Here is a 19,457-nt window from a genome sequence, read left to right on the forward strand (position 1 = left end):
CTCTGTTGAAGAACATTTGAGTACTTTCCAGTTTCTAGCTATTATAAATATGGTTGCTATAAACATGGTAGAGTATGTGTCCTTTTTATATGTTGGAGTGTCTTTGGCTATATACCCTGGAGTGAAATAGCTGGGTCCTCAGGTAGTACTATATCAAATTTGCTGAGGAATTGCAAACTGATTTACAAAGTTGTGTACCAGGTTGCAAACCTTTCAATAAAGGAAGAGTGTTATTCTATCTCCATATCCTTGCCAGCATCTGCTGCCACCTGTGTTTTTGATCTTAGCCATACTGACTGGTATGAAGTGGCATCTCAGGGTTGTTTTGATTTGCATTTGCCTGAGGGATAAGGGTGCTGAACATTTCTTTGGGTGCTTCTCAGCCATTCAATATTCTTCAGTTGAGAATTCTTTGTCTAGCTCTGTTCCCCATTTTTAATAGGGTTATTTGAAGCTTTTCTCTACTCAACGAATAAACAGGCTGTAAAAGAAATTAGGGAAATGACACCCTTCATAATATTTACAAACAATATGAAATACCTTGATATGACTTTAATCAAAGAAGTGAAAGATCTATTACATGAACTTCAAGTCCTTGAAGAAAGAAATCACAGATCTCAGAAGATAGAAAGATCTCCCATGCTCATGAACTGACAGGATTAATATATTAAAAATGGCCATCTTGAAAAAAGCAATATACAGATTCAATGCAATCCCCATCAAAATTCCAACTCAATTCTTCATTGAGTTAGAAAGAACAATTTGCAAATTCATTTGGAACAACAATAGCCCAGGATAGCAAAAACCATTCTCAACAATAAAAGAACTTCTCTGGGAATCACAATCCTCAACCTCAAGTTGTATTAGAGAGCAATGTTGATGAAACTGTTTGGTTTTGGTACAGAGACAGGAAGTAGATCAATTGAATATAAGTGAAGACTGAGAAATGGACCCACACACCTATGTCACTTGATCTTTGACAAAGAATCTAAAACCATCCAGTGGAAAAAAAGGTAGTATTTTCAACAAATGGTGCTGGCTTAACTGGAGTTCAGCATGTGGAAGAATGCAATTTAACCTATTCTTATCACCTTGTACAAAGGTCAAGGTCAAATGGATCAAGTACCTCCCCATAAAACCTAATACAGTGAAACTAATACAAGAGTAAATGGGGAAGAGACTCAAACACATACGCACAGGTATAAATTTTCTAAAGAGAACACCAATAGTTTATGCTCTGAGATCAAGAATTGACATCTGAGGAAGTGCTCGACATCCTTAGCCATCAGGGAAATGCAAATCAAAACAACCCTAAGATTCCACCTCACACCAGTCAGATTGGCCAAGATCCAAAACTCAGATGACAGCAGATGCTGGCAAGGCTGCGGAGAAATAGGAACACTTCTCCACTGTTGGTGGGGTTGCAACCTAATACAACCACTCTGGAAATCTGTCTGGCGATACCTCAGAAAATTGGATATAGTACTACCTGAAGACCCAGCTATTCCACTTCTGGGCATATACCCCAGAGACACTTTAATACACAACAAAGATATATGCACCACAATGTTCATAGCGGCTCTATTTATAATAGCCAGAAGCTGGAAGGAACCCAGATGTCCTTCAGAAGACGAATGGATACAAAAATTGTGGTACATATACACAATGGAATACTACTCAGCCACCAGAAACAATGACTTAACCAAATTCTTAAGAAAATGGCTGCATCTAGAGAATATCATCCTGAGTGAGATAACCCAGTCACAAAAGAACAGACATAATATGCAGTCACTGATAGTAGGATGCTAACCCCAGAGGCTTGCACTCCCCCAGAAACAACTCACAGACTGTATGAAGTCCAAGAAATAAAGAAAACAAAAAATATACATATATTCACAAAACAAGAAGACTTTGACTATTTCCATGTTGCGTTTTGTTTTGCATGTACTTTACGCTTATTGCAACTAGTACGTTTTCAATGCATACTGTCAAGCTCTTGAAAAAAATCAAGTACTGACTAAAAAACATATTCACATGGTTTTATGTAAAATTTATCTTAATGTCTGAAAAAACAGTACTGACAAAAATGTATAATTTTAAGCAAAAAATGTTTAAAATCTTTACATTTATCTTTGTTTTGCAAAATAAAGTCGTTTAAAAAAATAAATAAAAAAAAAAAAGAAGTGACAATTGGGAGCTCATAAAACTGCAAAGCTTTGGTCAAGCAAAGTACATTGCTAATAGGACCAAACAGCAACCAGCTGTTTGGGAAAAGATCACTAATGACCCTACACCTCATAGATGGCTAATATCTAATATATACAAAGGACTCAGAAGATACCAATGTTCTTGAGATTTTATAGTCATTTTGCTTTTATTACTAGATGGTAAAAACTCACAATAATTTCTGGTTCTCTGGCTCTTACAAACATTCTGCTTGCTCTTCTGTGATGTCCTTTGGTCGATAGCATTACAGATTATGGTGAAGATAATGTTGATGAAATGAACCCAGTCATTGCGAATGTTTATGTTATATTGATGAATAGATATTTAGCTGAAATTTTCACTTTTTGATTATGCCTTTTATGACATTATACTATAATTGTTTCATTTTCCCTTTCTCTTTTCTCTATCCAAACTCTCATTTCCTCCCTCCAACCTCTCATCTATAACTCCTCTCCTTGTACATAGAAACACAGGAGTTAATCATTTCTTTCTATAAAAAATAAACCTTAATTAACATATATTTATCTATTAATGGAAGCAGAGTCTCTCAAACAATTGATCACTTGCACTGACATGCATTATTATTTTCATAGTGAATTTGGCAATTGTGTATGGATTACTCAAGTAATGTTTAAAAGCAACCATAAAAATTAATTACAAAGCAAAAAAATTGTGAAATTAAGAAATATATAAATTACACCATAGTTTTTGGTTTGTAGACTGATCAATTTTAAAAGTAATATCTGGGAAATATGAATAAGAATTAAGATGAAGTATAAATACACCAAATTTATATGCATATGTTCAAGGCTTTGTTGAATATATGTACATGCACATGCACATAAATATGTGGTTTTGTACATATCTTTCCTCAATCTTCACTGTTCTCATAAAAGACATAACAAATCTGAAACAGTATAATTTTGAGTTGCCTAAGTATAAGGCCAACTGGTTCTTAATTTTAAATAACTGAACTAAAGAAATGGCACGGGATGTAAGAGTGCTTGCTGCATAGAAATGGACACTTGAATGTTCCTGAACTCACCTAAGAAAGAACCCAAACATCCCTATCATTCCCAGTAGCAGCAATAATGGGGAGAGTAAAAGCAGAAGGATCCCTGGACTTGCTGACCAAATGCCTAGCTGAGCAACTAACCCTCCTTCAAACTCAGAGGACAAAGCAAGAACAGGACAATAGATTTACTCTTTTCACTGGCAAACACAAGCATATACATGTACTAAAACATGAACATGTGAACATATGTCACATTTACATTATGACACATAAAATAATTATTAAAAAATAATGGCTTTATAATAAAGAATAGTTGGATTCAAACTCTCTATTAAGTTATCATGAATTTATGTAAAACAGTTTTTATTCACTCAAAAGATTTTGATCTAATTTTCCACACAGTTAACTAGCTATGTTTTCTAATGCATAAATCAAATATATTAGGTTTTCTATTTAGTACAAAATGAGGTAATAACATTAAGTATTCAAGTAGTTAGGTTTATATTTTAAGAAAATTATGCCGTAATTTGTCATTTTTTTTTTAATCGAAAGAAAATATTCTAGAGCAATGTGTGTGGTAATGAGTGGGGTTCATTGCATTTCTTTTTCTTCCTTATTTGCATAATTATATGTTAAGACATTTAAGTATGTAAAATATTAAGAATTTCTTCAATTAGCTAATTATTACTTTTCTGGGAGTTTTAGAAAGCAAAGGCTTAGGTCTTTAAACTAGAGTTTGGAGTCTATGCAAAGAATTTACAAAAAAGCATGAGGAGATAGAAAACAATACAAATTTTAGTTCCAAGGGACAGTTTAAGGACACTTCCTACCCAGTGCCTTAAACCCACATTAAATTAATTGTCTCTGGGATATTTCTTTACAGTATTTATTGATTACATTAGATGTGTGTTTTTTAAAAACACATGAAACTACTTTGTCTATATGTTGAACAGTTGGGATGGTTAAGATTTTGAAGAGATTGATGAAATATTTTCTTTTCATTCTTTTTATTGTAGCTTAATTTTTAAGTAGGTTGAGATATGGGCTAGCAATCATATTAATAGCTATTTGCTATTAAATATCCTGCTTTGTTCAAGAATGTTAAAACACAAAACACTATATAAAAGCAAAATATAGAAACAAAACAAACTAATCAGAGTCACAGTGTTAACTTTCAGCACTTAAAATACATGGAATATTTATGATGAAGATTTTCTGGTAAATTCTATGAAGCTATCTGTGAAAACACCTGAAAATTCTACTTAACTTTATGCTCTTTTTGTCATTACTATTTCAATACATGCTATCAAAACTCTAAAAAATTAAGTACTGACAAAAATATCCATATAGTGTTATGCCAAAATGACTTTAAGAATCTGTATATGTATCCCTCTTTTTTAAAATAAAGTTGTAAGAAAGAAAAAATATGGTAATTCAAAAATGATTTTTCATAAGGATCATGATTTAAAAATCTATGTCAATAGAAACACAAAGAAAAGTTCAGTGTGTTAAAATACTTTTTTGGTATCACTTAAAATTTATTGTTGATATATAGTTAATTATGTCCATGTGTAGAATTTTAATAATAATATTTATGTGTCTGCTTTTTTAAAAAAAAATTAAATCAAATAGACATTTACAATGAAATTTTGGAGTCTTTAATCAGTGTACCATTTGTCAATTGATACTTCGGGAAGCTAAGTACTGTAATATTTACAAATGTTTTCAACAGTATTTATTTCAGCTACAGACAGCTTAATATTTTGAAAATATTTTAATGTTTCTTTACTCATCACACATCTTGGACAAAACATAAACAAAATGCAATAATGAGTGACTTAATAGTTCATATCATTAATTACCAAAAATACATGTTTGCTGTCCCCAGAACTTAAGGGAATGAAGAGATGATATAGGTATATTCTCCTGTTTGTATGGTACCTAATAAGCTTGTCAGTTGAAATATGAAGAACAGCATGATTTTCTTTAATATGATCATGTTGTTTGTTTTATTGACTGGGATTTATTAGTGAGTAAGACCTAAATTTGAGTTGCTGTTAATACATCTTTTCCCTTTAGGAACATTTGTCATCAAGGTAACAGCCACCGATGCAGATGATCCCACAAGTGGCTACCATGCTCGCATTATATACAATTTAGAACGAGGCCAACCATACTTTTCTGTTGAACCAACAACAGGTATATGTGAATTTTAAAAATGATGAAATTCTTCATGAATCTCAAGAGGAAAAATGTCAGCACAATTTATTTGGTTGAAAATATATTATATAGTAGATGTCCTGTTTCAACATAATGTGTTGTCATTCACTAACATAATTTCACAAGACATATTGTAATTCAGTGATTGGATTTTCCAATAAATATTTCATAAAATATTAATATGTGTGAAAAATATGCAATAAATCTTATAAATCTATTAGAGAAAAGTGAGCAAAGAACATTAAAAATATGTGAAGTAAACATTACCGGAATCTGACCAGTCATTAGAGACCAAAAGACAGAAAGCACATTAGAACTTCCTATCTTCATTAAGTATCAGGGGTATGAAGCAAAATAACAAAAAAAGATGCATGTGCGTTCTTAATCAGATATCTAATTTACTGAATAATATTAAATATATATGGTATCTGATGACAAGAAATAGCTTTTACATTGTGCACTTTTGTCTTTATCTTTTAAACAAGGTCCTTTTGTACATTTTAAACAAAGATTATCATTGCAGATCCATTTTGTATCAATCCCATCAATACCCTTTAACACAAGGCAAATTCATATGCTTCTTGTTTTGAGATATATCTTAAAATGATTGGTTACCATTTGATGGTGATGGAACCCAGTGCTTACCTATGCTACAAATAAATTCTGAACTTTATTATCAGCTATAAGCATATCCATTGGCTCCTCTATTTGTTTTATGAGAATTAATTGTTATGTCCATATCAAAGGAAAGCACTTACAAATCTTCCTCTTCAGAACTTATAGGCCTTAAAGTTTTGACATTTCAACTAGTTGTCTCCAAATTTAACAAGTAGACAAATGGACAAATTTCTAATTATTATTCAAATAAATAGGCTTAAAGTTTTGAAAAGATAATGTATATTGTAAAATATTTTAAAATTTTCCCACTTATTTGTGAGAAATTGATAACTGTATTTGTCAAAGCTTTTTGAGGTTAAAATGTTTTGTAGAATATGATGTTTTGTTGTAATGTTTTATATTTGTAGCAAGTCCCTGTGTTTTTCTGCAAAGAGCTAAATAATGTTGCATTGTATAAATGTACCACATTTTATTATCCATAAATCAATAAATGGTATTTCTAATTTTTGTTAATTATTACAAGAGCATCAGTGAACATGGGTTAGTGTCTCTTTTGTAAGGTCTTTTGGATACATATGTTCTAGAGCAGCCTAGAGATTGATTCTCAGATTCCTCAAAAAACTCCATCATGATTTTGATAGTGACCAAATCAGTTTGCCCTCCCACCAGCAATAAATACATGTTCTCCTTTCCCTGTTTTTTCTTTTAATTTTTATTTTATTTTGTTTTATTAATATTAAAACACAAAGATTAAATTACCTCATAGAACCTTGTTTGTTAAATTCAGACTTTATACTAAGCATTTTGCCACAAGGTTTTACGCTAAAACCTCTTGAATAATAAGAACAATTAAAAATTACAAAGATGGGCTTTATATTATGGAACTTAGAACTGTCGAATATACATGTGTATATCAATGAGTCCATATGTTTAATCAGTCAAGAATTTTGAAGTGAACATAAAGGTTCAAGTGAGAAAGAGAATGTGAGGGTGACTTTAAATTTCTTGTAAAGAGACATTTTGCTGAACCCAGGATGATGACCTAAGCCTGGGCCAAAGGGTAGACTGGCCAGTTAAGTTATATAAAAAATATAAAAAACAAACTTTCATTCTTTAATTGGAAAAAATTGATAGTTCTGAAATACTTATATCATACTTTCTGTACTTCTCTATTAAGGTTATAGTCTTGCTCAGAAATGTGGTGGGAGTCCTGATTCAATTAGTTTTTAATTTCCCTAGTATTATAAATCTTTGTGTTAGTAGCTAGCACATATCAGAAATTTTGTTACATCATGCAATGCTTAAGATGTTAGCTAGAAAACAATTAAGAGAAATAACTGGAACTGTACTGTTTTATTTTTAAAAGGAGTCATAAGAATATCTTCTAAAATGGATAGAGAGTTGCAAGATACGTACTGTGTAATTATTCAAGCCAAAGACATGCTTGGTCAGCCGGGAGCCCTGTCGGGAACAACAACCGTATCAATTAAGCTGTCGGATATTAATGACAACAAGCCAATATTCAAAGAAAGTAAGTAGGAAGGAACTTGAATTTCCATTTTTCTTTATATCATGTTTATAATATGCACAGATGTTAAATTGTGCACTCTACACAGAGCATTTCAACAGCTTAAAATTACAAAAAAACAAATGTGCTATTTTTTATACAGTTGAATTGTTCTAATGTGAAAACGTTAGAGAAAAAGTAATGAGTCTGTGCTCTACAGCTTCAATGACAAATTGCCATGGGGTGATAACTTATCTATTGTTTTGAAAACCTTTAGTGTGGGCTCACTAGGCTACAATCAAAGTACACTGGACATTTCCTGTATCTCTTGGACACAATGTACTTTATTCTTTATTAGATTGCTGACATTGTTCACTTGTCTTTGTAGCTAATATGAGGCAGAGTATCCTTAATGGCTGTTACCTGAGGGTTGGTCATGAATCCAAAGATTGCCTGATAACTCTTGACTGATTATAGATCTCAGCTGTATATAATAAACTAAATATTTCTCACACTTACACACTTATGTAAATATTTCTGCCTCCAATTCTGTGTCAAGACTAACATATTAGCAGTTTAATTCTGTCTGCAAGTTTGATTCCTTTTGCTTTTTCAAAAGACACGTTCACAAAATCACAGGAATTTGAGATGAATACCTTTTGAAACTTTTCTTCTATGCATCTGTAATAATAATTTTACAAAATTTTTAGTTTTTGTTCTTGTAGCAAGAAAGTTATATTTGTTTCTCTCATTTATTATAGACATCAAATCATGAGAAATTTTTAGGTAGTCATAACTTAGTGACAACAATAGATTTAGAAGTATTGTTAAAGCATGAACAATTATCAATTACCATAAAAAACACAGGATGAAGAGAATAGTAGATATGCTCGTCAACCAGTAGATAATTTCTGGACATTGATTATATATACACAAAGATGAAACTGTCATTCTGTTTGGCTTCCAGTTTTAATAGGCATTAATGTTTCATTAAATTATATATATATATATATATATATATATATATATATATATATATATATATGTATTACTTTTTTTTATTATTCTATTGTATTTATGTAATTTTAAGGACTGGTCTCACTCTGTAGGGCTCAATGATTCTCAAATCATGTCACTTATTCTCTCTCCCTCAATGTTTCAAGTGCAGAATAGAATCATGAGATACCACATCCAGAAATACCATCTTTTCATTGCCTTTGCCACTGTCCATCTACCTTTTACATTCTTCAGAAGTGTTTTCTTTTGCAATTATCTCTACACAGTAGCACCTGCAATGATCGAATGGCACTTTATGTGGTTTATGTGTCTTGGGTGACAATCAGTATATATAGAAAGTTGAACTCTCATCCTTGCATTGCTCATGGTTTTAATGGATTGATAGTTATAGTAGATTTTAATGTGTATCATGTACCAAACTTTCCTTCTTTAATGATTATAGGAATAACCCCACTCAGCCAATACTTGCCAATCACAGAAGTATCAAATCAATTAGCCTAACCAGAGTATTATATACTTCATAAGGAAACTGCTCATCAATTTAAAAAGACAGATATACCAAGTATAACACTGGTGGTATTAGATTATAATAAAATTTCTTCCTTTCTATTTGCTGCACAGTTTTAAGATGTGGTATATTTCCCCACTTTCTCTTCTAATATTCCTACCTGAACACCTAGTTATCACACTTCTGGGCATATACCCCAGAGATGCTCCAACATACAGTAAGGACACATGCACCACAATGTTCAGAACAGCCCTGTTTATAATAGCCAGAAACTGGAAAAAACCCAGATGCCCTTCAGTAGATGAATGGATACAAAAACTGTGGTATATTTACACAATGGAGTACTACTCAATTGTTAGAAACAATGACTTTATGAAATTCCTAAGAAAATGGATGCATCTAGAGAATATCATCCTGAGTGAGATAACCCAGTCACAAAAAAGCAGACATAATATGCAGTCACTGATAATTGGATACTAGCCACAGAAAGCTCTGAATACCCCAGAAACAACTTGAAGGCCATATGAAACTCAAGAATAACAAAGGCCAAATAATGAAAGCCTCATTACTTCTTAGGAAAAAAATGTAAGTGTTTAGCACCCTCTCAGAGTGTGGTACACCTAGACCTTAAATCATTAATAATCCAAGAGCAAGAATAGAGCCTTGTGGCAATTTTTGGTATTCGAAGATCATTATGTTTAATCTATACACACCAAGAAAACAGTTTCCATAATACATTCTGTTCTACATGCACTTTATGCTTATGGTGACTAGTGGGATTTCAATGCATGCTATCGAACCTCTAAAAGACTTGCCAAAATGCTTTTTAAAATCTGTACATGTATCACTCTTCTTTAAATAAAGTTGTAAGAAAAATAAACAAAATAAAAATTTACTGTCTTGACATTTAAAGCAAGAATTATTACAGAGTTCTTCAGAATCTTGATAAAAAAAAAGATGTGGTATATTTTGTAAAGTTCATATTACAGTCTCATATATTCCTTAAATCTCATATACATAGGTATTTTCCATCCCAATTAGTAACAAATTCAGGAATAATAGTCTAGTGCATAAATCTTATTATCTAAAATGATTGAAATTAATTTATTGAATGAATCAAACAAACATTACACTGCATGTAAAATTTATCATTGAGTTCACGCTATACTATGTCAAATATACTTCAAGTATAATTTGTCACTTTGTCTGAATTGATGACTGGTACAACAAATGTCATGATAGTTCTTGGTTTTAATAGTTGTTAGCAAGATAGCATATACACAGATATAACACCTTGAATAACACATATCACATGCACACCATATCATACCACACACACATACACATACATACACACACACTTTATAAACACACACATACTTCATACATACACACACACACACACACACACACACACACACACACACTCACTCACTTTATACACACACATAGAGATGAATGTCTAAAACCCAGAATATAGGTCTACAACTCATTATCTGATAATGGAAAATAATTTTGTTGAAGGTTTTTAGTCATTTGTTTTTATATTTCATTTCTTACACCAAAACTTAAATTGTCTGAGAATCTTTTTGATTCGGCCTTTAGAATGCTGAAGAGCAGATCTAGACAAACTGGCCTGGTGAGAGTGCACTGCGAGTAGCAGGGGGCACAGAGAGGTTTTGGTGGAAAGGGCTCCCTTCCCATCCCCCAATTGGTTCAGGAGAGCAGGAACTCTGCTGTAGGGACTCAGATTCCAACCAGAAGGCCCTTGCTTGGGGACCAAATGCTCAGGCCTTTTGCTACTGGGAACAGGGGAGATCCAGGAATGCAGGCCTGGTGAAACTGTGCTATGAGTAGCAAGGGCGCAGAGAGGGCTAGGCCTAGCACATGGAAAGTGCTGCTCCCTGATTGGTTCAGGGGAGCAGAAACTCTGCCTTAGGCGCTTGGTTTCTAACCAGAAGGCCCTTGCATGGGGAAGAAACACTCAGGCCATTTGCTACCTGAATAGCAGAGATCCAGGGACACAGGCCTGGCAAGTAGTTGGGGCACAGAGAGGTCCAGGCCTAGCATGCCATAAGTGCGGCCCTCAGGTTTGTCCATAGGAGAAAGAACTATGCCATAGAGACTCCGGTCTACTCAGAAGGGCTTTGCACGCAGACCATCTCTCAAGCCATTTGCCACCTAAAACAGCAGAGATCCAGGGACACAGGCCAGGTACAGGGAGGAGACAGGAACTAGTCAATGACAAGAAGACCACATATAATCTAAAACAACTAGATGGCAGGAAGAAAGCCAAAGAACTTAGCCAGTGGAAACCAAGACAACCTGGCAACTTCAGAACCCAGCTCATTTCATTATAGCAAACAGCAGGATGCCAAGCACTCCAGAAAAAAAAAGAATGAGACCTAAAATCATACCTCAAGATGATGATGGATATCTTTTAAATAGAACGGGAAGAAAAACATAAAGAAATAGAAGCTTTTAAAGAGGAAACATGAAAAAAAAAACTCAAAGAAATCAAAGAACTAGAGGAAAACAGAACCAAAGAGATGAAGGAATTGAGGAAGGAATTTAAAATAGAAATGGAAACAATAAAGAAAACACTAAAAGAGACAACTCTGTAGGTAGGAAACCTAAAATAGAAATAAGAAGTCACAGATGCAAGAATCTCCAACAGACTACAAGAGATGGAAGTGAGAATCTCAGGGGCTGAGGACAACAATGAAAGCAGACAAAACTGTCATAAAAGATGCAAAAGCCAAAAAGCTCCTAACCCAAAATTTCCAGTAGATCAAGGACACAATGAGAAGACCAAAGCTAAAACTAATGGGAATAGAAGAGGGCAGAGAATATCAACAAAGTGGCACAGTAAATATCTTCAACAAAAGAAAGAAACATAGAAGAAAACATCCCTACCCTGAAGAATGAGATGACCATGAGCATAAAAGAAGACTGCAGAACTCCAAATAGAGTGGACCAGAAAAGAAATTCCTCCTGACATATAATAGTCAAAATACCAAGTGCCCAAAGCAAAGAAACAATGCAATAAGGGATAAAGGTCATGTAACCTATGAGGGCAGAATAATCAGAATCACAACCGACTTCTCAACAGAGACTATGAAAGCTAGAAGATCCTGGACAGACATCATGCAAACCCTAAGAGAAGACAAGTGTCAGCCAAGGTTGCTTTACCCAGCAAAACTCTCAATCACCATAGATGGAGAAAACAACATAGATCAAGACACAACTAAATTTACAAAATATCTGACCACAAATCCAGCTCTACAACAAATCATAGGTGGAAAACCCAATACAAGGAGAAAAACTACATTCTAGTAAAAACAAGAAAATAGCTAATCAAGAAAACCAAAGAAGAAAGACACACAGGCACAATTCTATCTGTAAAAGCAAAAATAGCAGGGAAGATCAACCACTATTCCTTGATATCTGTTAACATAAATGGACTCAATTCCCCAATAAAAAGACATAGGCTATCAGACTGAATACATAAACAGAATCCCACATTTTGCTACATACAGGAAACTCATCTTAGAGACAAAGACATATACTATCTCAGAGTAAAAGGTTGGGGAAAAACCTTCCAAGCAAACAGCCATAAGAAACAAGCTGGAGTAGTCATTCTAATATGGAATAAAGTAGATTTTCAACTAAAAGTTATTAAAAAAAGAAAAAAAAAGAAAAGGAAGGACACTTTTTACTCATTACAGGAAAAATTTCCCAGAAGGAACTCTGAATTCTTAAAATATATGCTCCAAATACAAGAGCACCCATATTCATAAAAGAAACCCTATTAAAGCTCAAAAAGTACATAGCATTCCAGGCAATAATAGTGGGAGACCTCAACAACCCACTCTCATCAATGGACAGATCATGGAAACAGAAGCTGAACAAGAATGCAGTAAAACTAGCAGAGGTTATGAACCAATTGGAATTAATAGACATCTATAGAACATATCATCCTAAAACAAAACAAATCAAAAAAATACAACTTCTTCTCAGTTCCTCATGCCACCTTTTTCAAAATTGACCATATAATCGGTCACAAAATAAGCCTCAATAGATATAAGAAGATTGAAATACTCCCATGCATCCTATCAAATCACCATGGTCTAAGGCTGGTCTTTAATAACAACAAAGACATAAAAAGCCCATGTATACATGGAAACTAAACAATGCTCTAGTAAACAATAGCATGGTCAAAGAAGAAATAAAGAAAGAAATTAAGGATTTTCTAGAATTTGGTGAAAATGAATATACAACATATCTAAATCTTTGGGATGCAATGAAAGCAGTACTGAGAAAAAAAACTCATATTTCTGAGTGCTTCCAAATGGAAACTGGAGAGAGCATACACTAGAAATTTGACAGCACAGTTGAAAACTCTAGAACAAAAGGAAGCAGATACACCCAAGAGGAGTAAAGAGCAAGAAATAATCAAACTCAGAGCAGATGTTGACCAAATAAAAACCAAAATAACCATTCAAAGAATCAACAAAGCCAAGAGCTGGTGCTTTGAGAAAATTAAAAAGATTAATAAACCCTTAGCCAGATTAACTAGAGGGCAAAGGGAGAGCATCCATTTAAAAAAAATCAGAAAGGAAAGTGGAAAATACAACTGAAATAGAGGAAATTCAAGAAATCATCATATCCTACTGCAAAACCTATACTCAATAAAGCTGGAAAATCTGGAAGAAATGGATAAATTCCTATACAAATAACAGATACTAAAGGTAAATCAGGACCAGGTAAACCATCTAAATAATCCCATAACACATAAAGAAATAGAAGCAGTCATCAAAATCCTCCAAAAAAAAAAAAAAAAAAAAAAAAAAAAAAAAAAAAAAAAAAAAAAAAAGCCCAGGCACAGAAGGGTTCAGTGCAGAATTCTCAGACATTTATTGATGACCTAATATCAATACTCTCCAAACTATTCCACAAAATAGAGTCAGATGAAACACTACCTACAATAAACCTCATTCCTAAACCACACAAAGACCCTCCAAGGGAAGAGAACTTCAGACCAATCTTACTTATGAACATTGATGCAAAAATACTCAATAAAATCCTTGCAAACTGAATCCAAAAACACATCAAAATCATCACTCACCATGATCAAGTAGGCTTCTTCACTGGGATGCATGCATGGTTTAATATCAGAAAATCCATCAACATATTCCACCATACAAACAAACTCAAAGGAAAAAAACATATGGTCATCTCACTAGATGCTGAGAAAGCATTTGACAAAATTCCACAGCACTTCATGTTAAAAGTCTTGGAAAGAAGAGGAATTCAAGGCCCATAACTAAACATAATCAATGCAATATACAGCAAACCAACAGCCAACATCAAAGTTAATGGTGGGAACCTTATAGCATTCCAACTAAAATCAGGGACTAGACAAGGCAGCCCACTCTCTCCCTATCTGTTCAACATAGTACTGGAAGTCCTGGCCAGAGCAATTAGACAGCAAAAGGAAATCAAAAGGGGATACAAACTGGAAAGGAAGAATTAGACACATCACTCTTTGCAGATGACATGATAGTGTATGTAATTGACCCCAAAATTTCCACCAGAGAACTTCTACAGCTGATAAACAAGTTCAGCAAAGTGGCTGGATAATTCAAAGAAATCAGTAGCCTTCTTCTCCTCAAAGGACAAACATGTGGAGAAAGAAATTATGGTAAAGATACCCTTCACAATAGTCACAAACTATATGAAATTTCTTGGTGTGACTCTAACTATGCTAGTAAAGGACCTGTATGACAGGAACTTCAAACCTCTGAAGAAGGAAATTGAAGAATATCTCAGAAAATGGAAAGATCTCCCATGGTCATGGATTGGAAGGATTAGTAATGTAAAAATGGCCATCTTACCAAAAGCAATCTTCAGATTCAATGTAATGCCCATCAAAATTCTAACCCAATTATTCATAGAGTTGGAAAGAGCAATGTGCAATTTCATCTGGAATAACAAAAAACCTAGAATATCAAAATCCATCCTCAACAACAAGAAAACATCTGCAGAATCACCATCTGTGTCCTCAAACTACATGACAAGGCAATTATGTTAAAAACTGCATTGTACTGGTACAGAGATAAGCATGTGGATCAATGGAATAGTATAAAAGTTCCAGAAATGAGCCCTCCCATATATTGTCACTTGATTTTTGACAAAAACCTCTAAACATTCATTGGAAAAAGTACAGCCTCTTCAACACATGGTGTTGGTCCAACAGGCACACAGCATGTGAAAGAATGAAATAGACCCTTTTCTATCTCCTTGTACAAATCTCAAATGAAAGAGGATCAAAGATCTCCACATTAAAAAAGGTATACTGAAACTATTAGAAGAGAAAAAAGGAGAAACCTTAGAACACATATGCACAGGATAAAAATTACTGAACAAAACAGCAATGGCTCCTGCTCTAAGGTCAAATATCAACAAATTGAACTTAATGAGATTGCAAAGTTTCTGTACGGCTAAGGACACTGTCAAGAAAACAAAATGGTAGCCAACAGATTGGGACAAGATCATTACCATCCACACATCCCATAGAGGCCTAATATTTAAGATATACAAAAACTCAAGAAGTTAGATACCTGAGAGTCAAACAACTCTATTAAAATGAGGTACAGAGCTAAACAAAAATTTCTCAATTGAGGAATATGGAATGCCTGAGAAGCATCTAAGAAATGCACAACATTCTTAATTATCAGGGAAATGCAATTCAAAACAACCACGGAGATTCCAACTCACACCAGCCAGTATGACTAAGTTCAAAATTCAGATGAAAGCAGATGCTGGTGAGGATGTGGAGAAAGAGGAACACTTCTCCACTGTTGGTGGCGTTGTAAACTGATACAACCACTCTGGAAATCAGTCTGGCAATTCCTCAGAAAATTGGATATAGTGCTACCTGATGGTCCAGTTTTTCTACTTCTGGCCATATACCCCAGAGAAACTTAAACATACAACAAAGACACATGCACCACAAGTTCATAGCAGCTCTATTTATAATAGCCAGAAGGTAGAAAGAACCCAGATGTCCTGCAGTAGATGAATGGATTCAAAAATTGTGGTACATTTACACAATGGGGTAATACTCAACTATCAGAAACAATGACTTTATGAAATTCTTAAGAAAATGGATGCATGTAGAGAATATCATTCTGAGTGAGGTAACTCAGTCACAAAAGAACAGATATAATATGCAGTCACTGATAGTGGGATGCTAACCCCAGAAAGCTCTGAACCCCCCAGAAACAACTCAGAGATTATATGAAGTTTAAGAAAAAACAAAGGCCAAGAAAAAAAAAGAAGGAAAAAAAAGTAAAATCATTATGCTTAATCTTTATACACTAAGAAAACTGACTATTTCCAGGTTACATATTATTTTACATGTACTTTATGCTCATTGTAACTAGTAAGACTTTAATGCACACTATCAAACTTTTTAAAAAACCATGTACTGAGAAAAATCTATTCATATACTTTTATGCAAAAATGTTTTTAAAATCTTTATAAATGAAAAAGAAATTATGTTACAGATCTTCCCCCTACTCTGTCTCTGTCCTGGTTCAGACTCCAATACCTTCATCTTTCCTCTTATCACAATGTTTTCTCATCTAAATATTGTGCATATATCATTGATCTACTTTTCTCTAATCAATAGAGCTTCAGTGTAACTATTGGACACACAGTGCTTCATGTCACAAACAGGAAACAGTCAAATCCATGGTCTGAACTGATTTCAAATAATGGCTGTAGTCAATGTCTTTATTGCCTTGTCCATAGCACACAAACCAAACTCTAAAGTGTGCACTCTGTTCTTTTCTTAGAACATGTAATATGTTTTGACATTCTAGTATTTTATTTCCTTAAATGTCACTTATTTCAGTTTGTATCCAAGTTTTTTCAACTAAGACAGCATTTTACATTAGAAAAATATAAAACAATCATAGTATCACCTTCTTACTTATAGATATCATGGTTATTATCTGCTTCATTTTCAAGACCATAAACAAAAGAAAGAATGTATATGTATATTATTTCTGACATTATCATGGAACTTTAGAACATGACTGTGAAAGAAGTCTATATTAAACCAACATTAAAAGTAAAAGGTGAAATGTGTAGAAAAAAAAAAGTTGAAGAAGTAAGTACCTTGGTTATTCCTAGTTCTGAAAAGGGTAGGTATAAACAAAGTAATATATAATTCTAAAAATTCACATTTTAACGTTTTTATGGCATTTTTAAAATTTCGATGTATGTGTCTGACTACACCATATGTATGTGTGTCAAAAGAGAGCATTTAGATCTCCTAGAATATGGGTTGGATATATTTGTGCGGCACCTGGGATAAGTGCTAGGAATAGAACTTGGATGCTTTGAAGAGTAGTCAGTGCTATTAACTATTGATCCATTGCTCATTTCCCATAAACTACCTGTAAAAGTATGATAGCAAGTCATTATTTTACTTTTTGTAATCACAAATGTTTTTTCAACTGAAAAAATTCTAAGGTACAAATTGTTCCTTTTGCTTTAAAAATAAAGTGGTAGAATATCAGTAATATTTAACTAGTATTACTTTCATGTTTAAAACAATACAAAACATCCAGAGGAAATCTGTGAAATGATTTGAGAGGAAAGTCATAAAGAATTTGTCAGACTCATGGCTCCAACTGCATATGTAGCCCTTGTTGGGCATGAATCAATGGGAGGAGAAGTCCTTGATCCTGCCAAGACTAGATGCTCCAGTGAAGGGGAATGTCAGAGCAGGGAGACTGGAGAGGGTCCTGTGTTAGTGGTAGGTGGGTGGTGGTTTACCCTCAGAGAAGCAAGGGGAGGGTAGATGGGATGGGAGGTTATGGTGGGGAAACTGGAAATAGACGATAACATTTGAAATGTAAATAAATATATCCGATAAAAAATTTTAAGAAAGAACTAACATCTCTTTGAATAATCCCATTGTATAGACTGCTTTTTGTCCTTACAAATTGCCATGTTTGGAATATTAATAGGAAAGAATATTTCTATATTTCAGTAAATCTATGAATAATGATAGATATGGTTTTTAGTTTTATATGTGCAAATCTAAGAGACATAGAAATATTAAAATATAAAATGATAGCTAGCAGGAAAGGCCTGTTTTTTCCTAAAGACTACAAATAAAATATGCTAAAATTTAAAAATTTATATATTAAAAATGTGTCCAAATCATGTGGAATTTTGCTTCTAAAGGTTTCTACCGCTTCACTGTATCTGAATCGGCACCCAGTGGAACAACTATAGGGAAAATTATGGCACATGATGATGACATAGGAGAGAATGCAGAGGTCGAGTATAGCATTGAAGATGATGATTCACAAACATTTGACATAATCATTGACAATGAAACCCAAGAAGGGATAGTTATACTTAAGAAGGTATATATGTTTAAATTATTTACTTTACTGACTAGTGCAAATCTAAACAAAAGATATAATTATTTGCAGTTATTGGTTATATTTTGCTGCACTAAAACATGAATCAAAGAGATCATGGTCTTGCTATGTAGCTTGGAAATGCAATTAATTTAGAAATAACTGATGTAGTTTTATAAAGTTCTTTTTAATTTGCATGTTCAAATTTAAAATTATATCAAGTGCAGAATAATTTGAAAAAAATACCTTCACTGATAATACATAAACTTTCAATTTTCTATAATATTTTGAACATGAATTTGTTTTTAAATAAGTTTATTTCTGAAGTAAATTATAGCTATTTCAAATAAGCCTATAGTAGAGGTGTAAGTAAATTCTGGTTTTGATTCTTGAGTAATGGGTCTAGAAGATAATATTTGTATATATTAAAATCAAACCTAGATTAAAAGAATTGAAACATGAATAGGTTAATGTTTTTCTTTTAAATTAAACCTGGCTTCACTGAAGTTATTTCTTCTTAACATACTGTATTTATTTGTAGAAAGTCGATTTTGAGCATCAGAACCACTATGGCATTAGAGCAAAAGTTAAAAACTCCCATGTTGATGAAGAGCTTGCACATGCTCATGCTAATGCCTCCACAACTTACATTAAAGTTCAAGTAGAAGATGAAGATGAACCTCCTGTTTTCCTCTTACCATATTACATATTTGAAATTCCTGAAGGAAAGCCAGATGGAACAATTGTGGGAACAGTTTCTGCTGTAGACCCAGATCGAAGACAATCTCCTATGAGGCAAGTCTTTAGATATGAACAGTAACACTTTTCTAATTAAGAAATGAGAAGCTTGAATGAAAAATATATTTCTTGAAAATGTAAAATAAGACTTTTATAAATGAT

The 19,457-nt window shown here is 33.3% G+C and overlaps 1 protein-coding gene across 1 annotated transcript in view; it reads left to right on the forward strand.

Annotated features, from left to right (window-relative positions):
• Nucleotides 1-19,457, forward strand: part of CDH19 (cadherin 19) — a gene marked incomplete at its 5' end in the record, with an annotated part of 75,675 nt that overhangs the window by 15,324 nt on the left and 40,894 nt on the right. Inside the window, 4 exons of the mRNA XM_080926226.1 lie at nucleotides 5,321-5,440; nucleotides 7,446-7,610; nucleotides 18,376-18,560; nucleotides 19,099-19,352. Coding sequence (XP_080782352.1) covers nucleotides 5,321-5,440; nucleotides 7,446-7,610; nucleotides 18,376-18,560; nucleotides 19,099-19,352 — 724 coding nt within the window. The remainder of the gene's footprint in view (nucleotides 1-5,320; nucleotides 5,441-7,445; nucleotides 7,611-18,375; nucleotides 18,561-19,098; nucleotides 19,353-19,457) is intronic.

Source organism: Micromys minutus (assembly GCF_963924665.1).
Source record: "Micromys minutus genome assembly, chromosome: 12".
Taxonomy (NCBI): domain Eukaryota; kingdom Metazoa; phylum Chordata; class Mammalia; order Rodentia; family Muridae; genus Micromys; species Micromys minutus.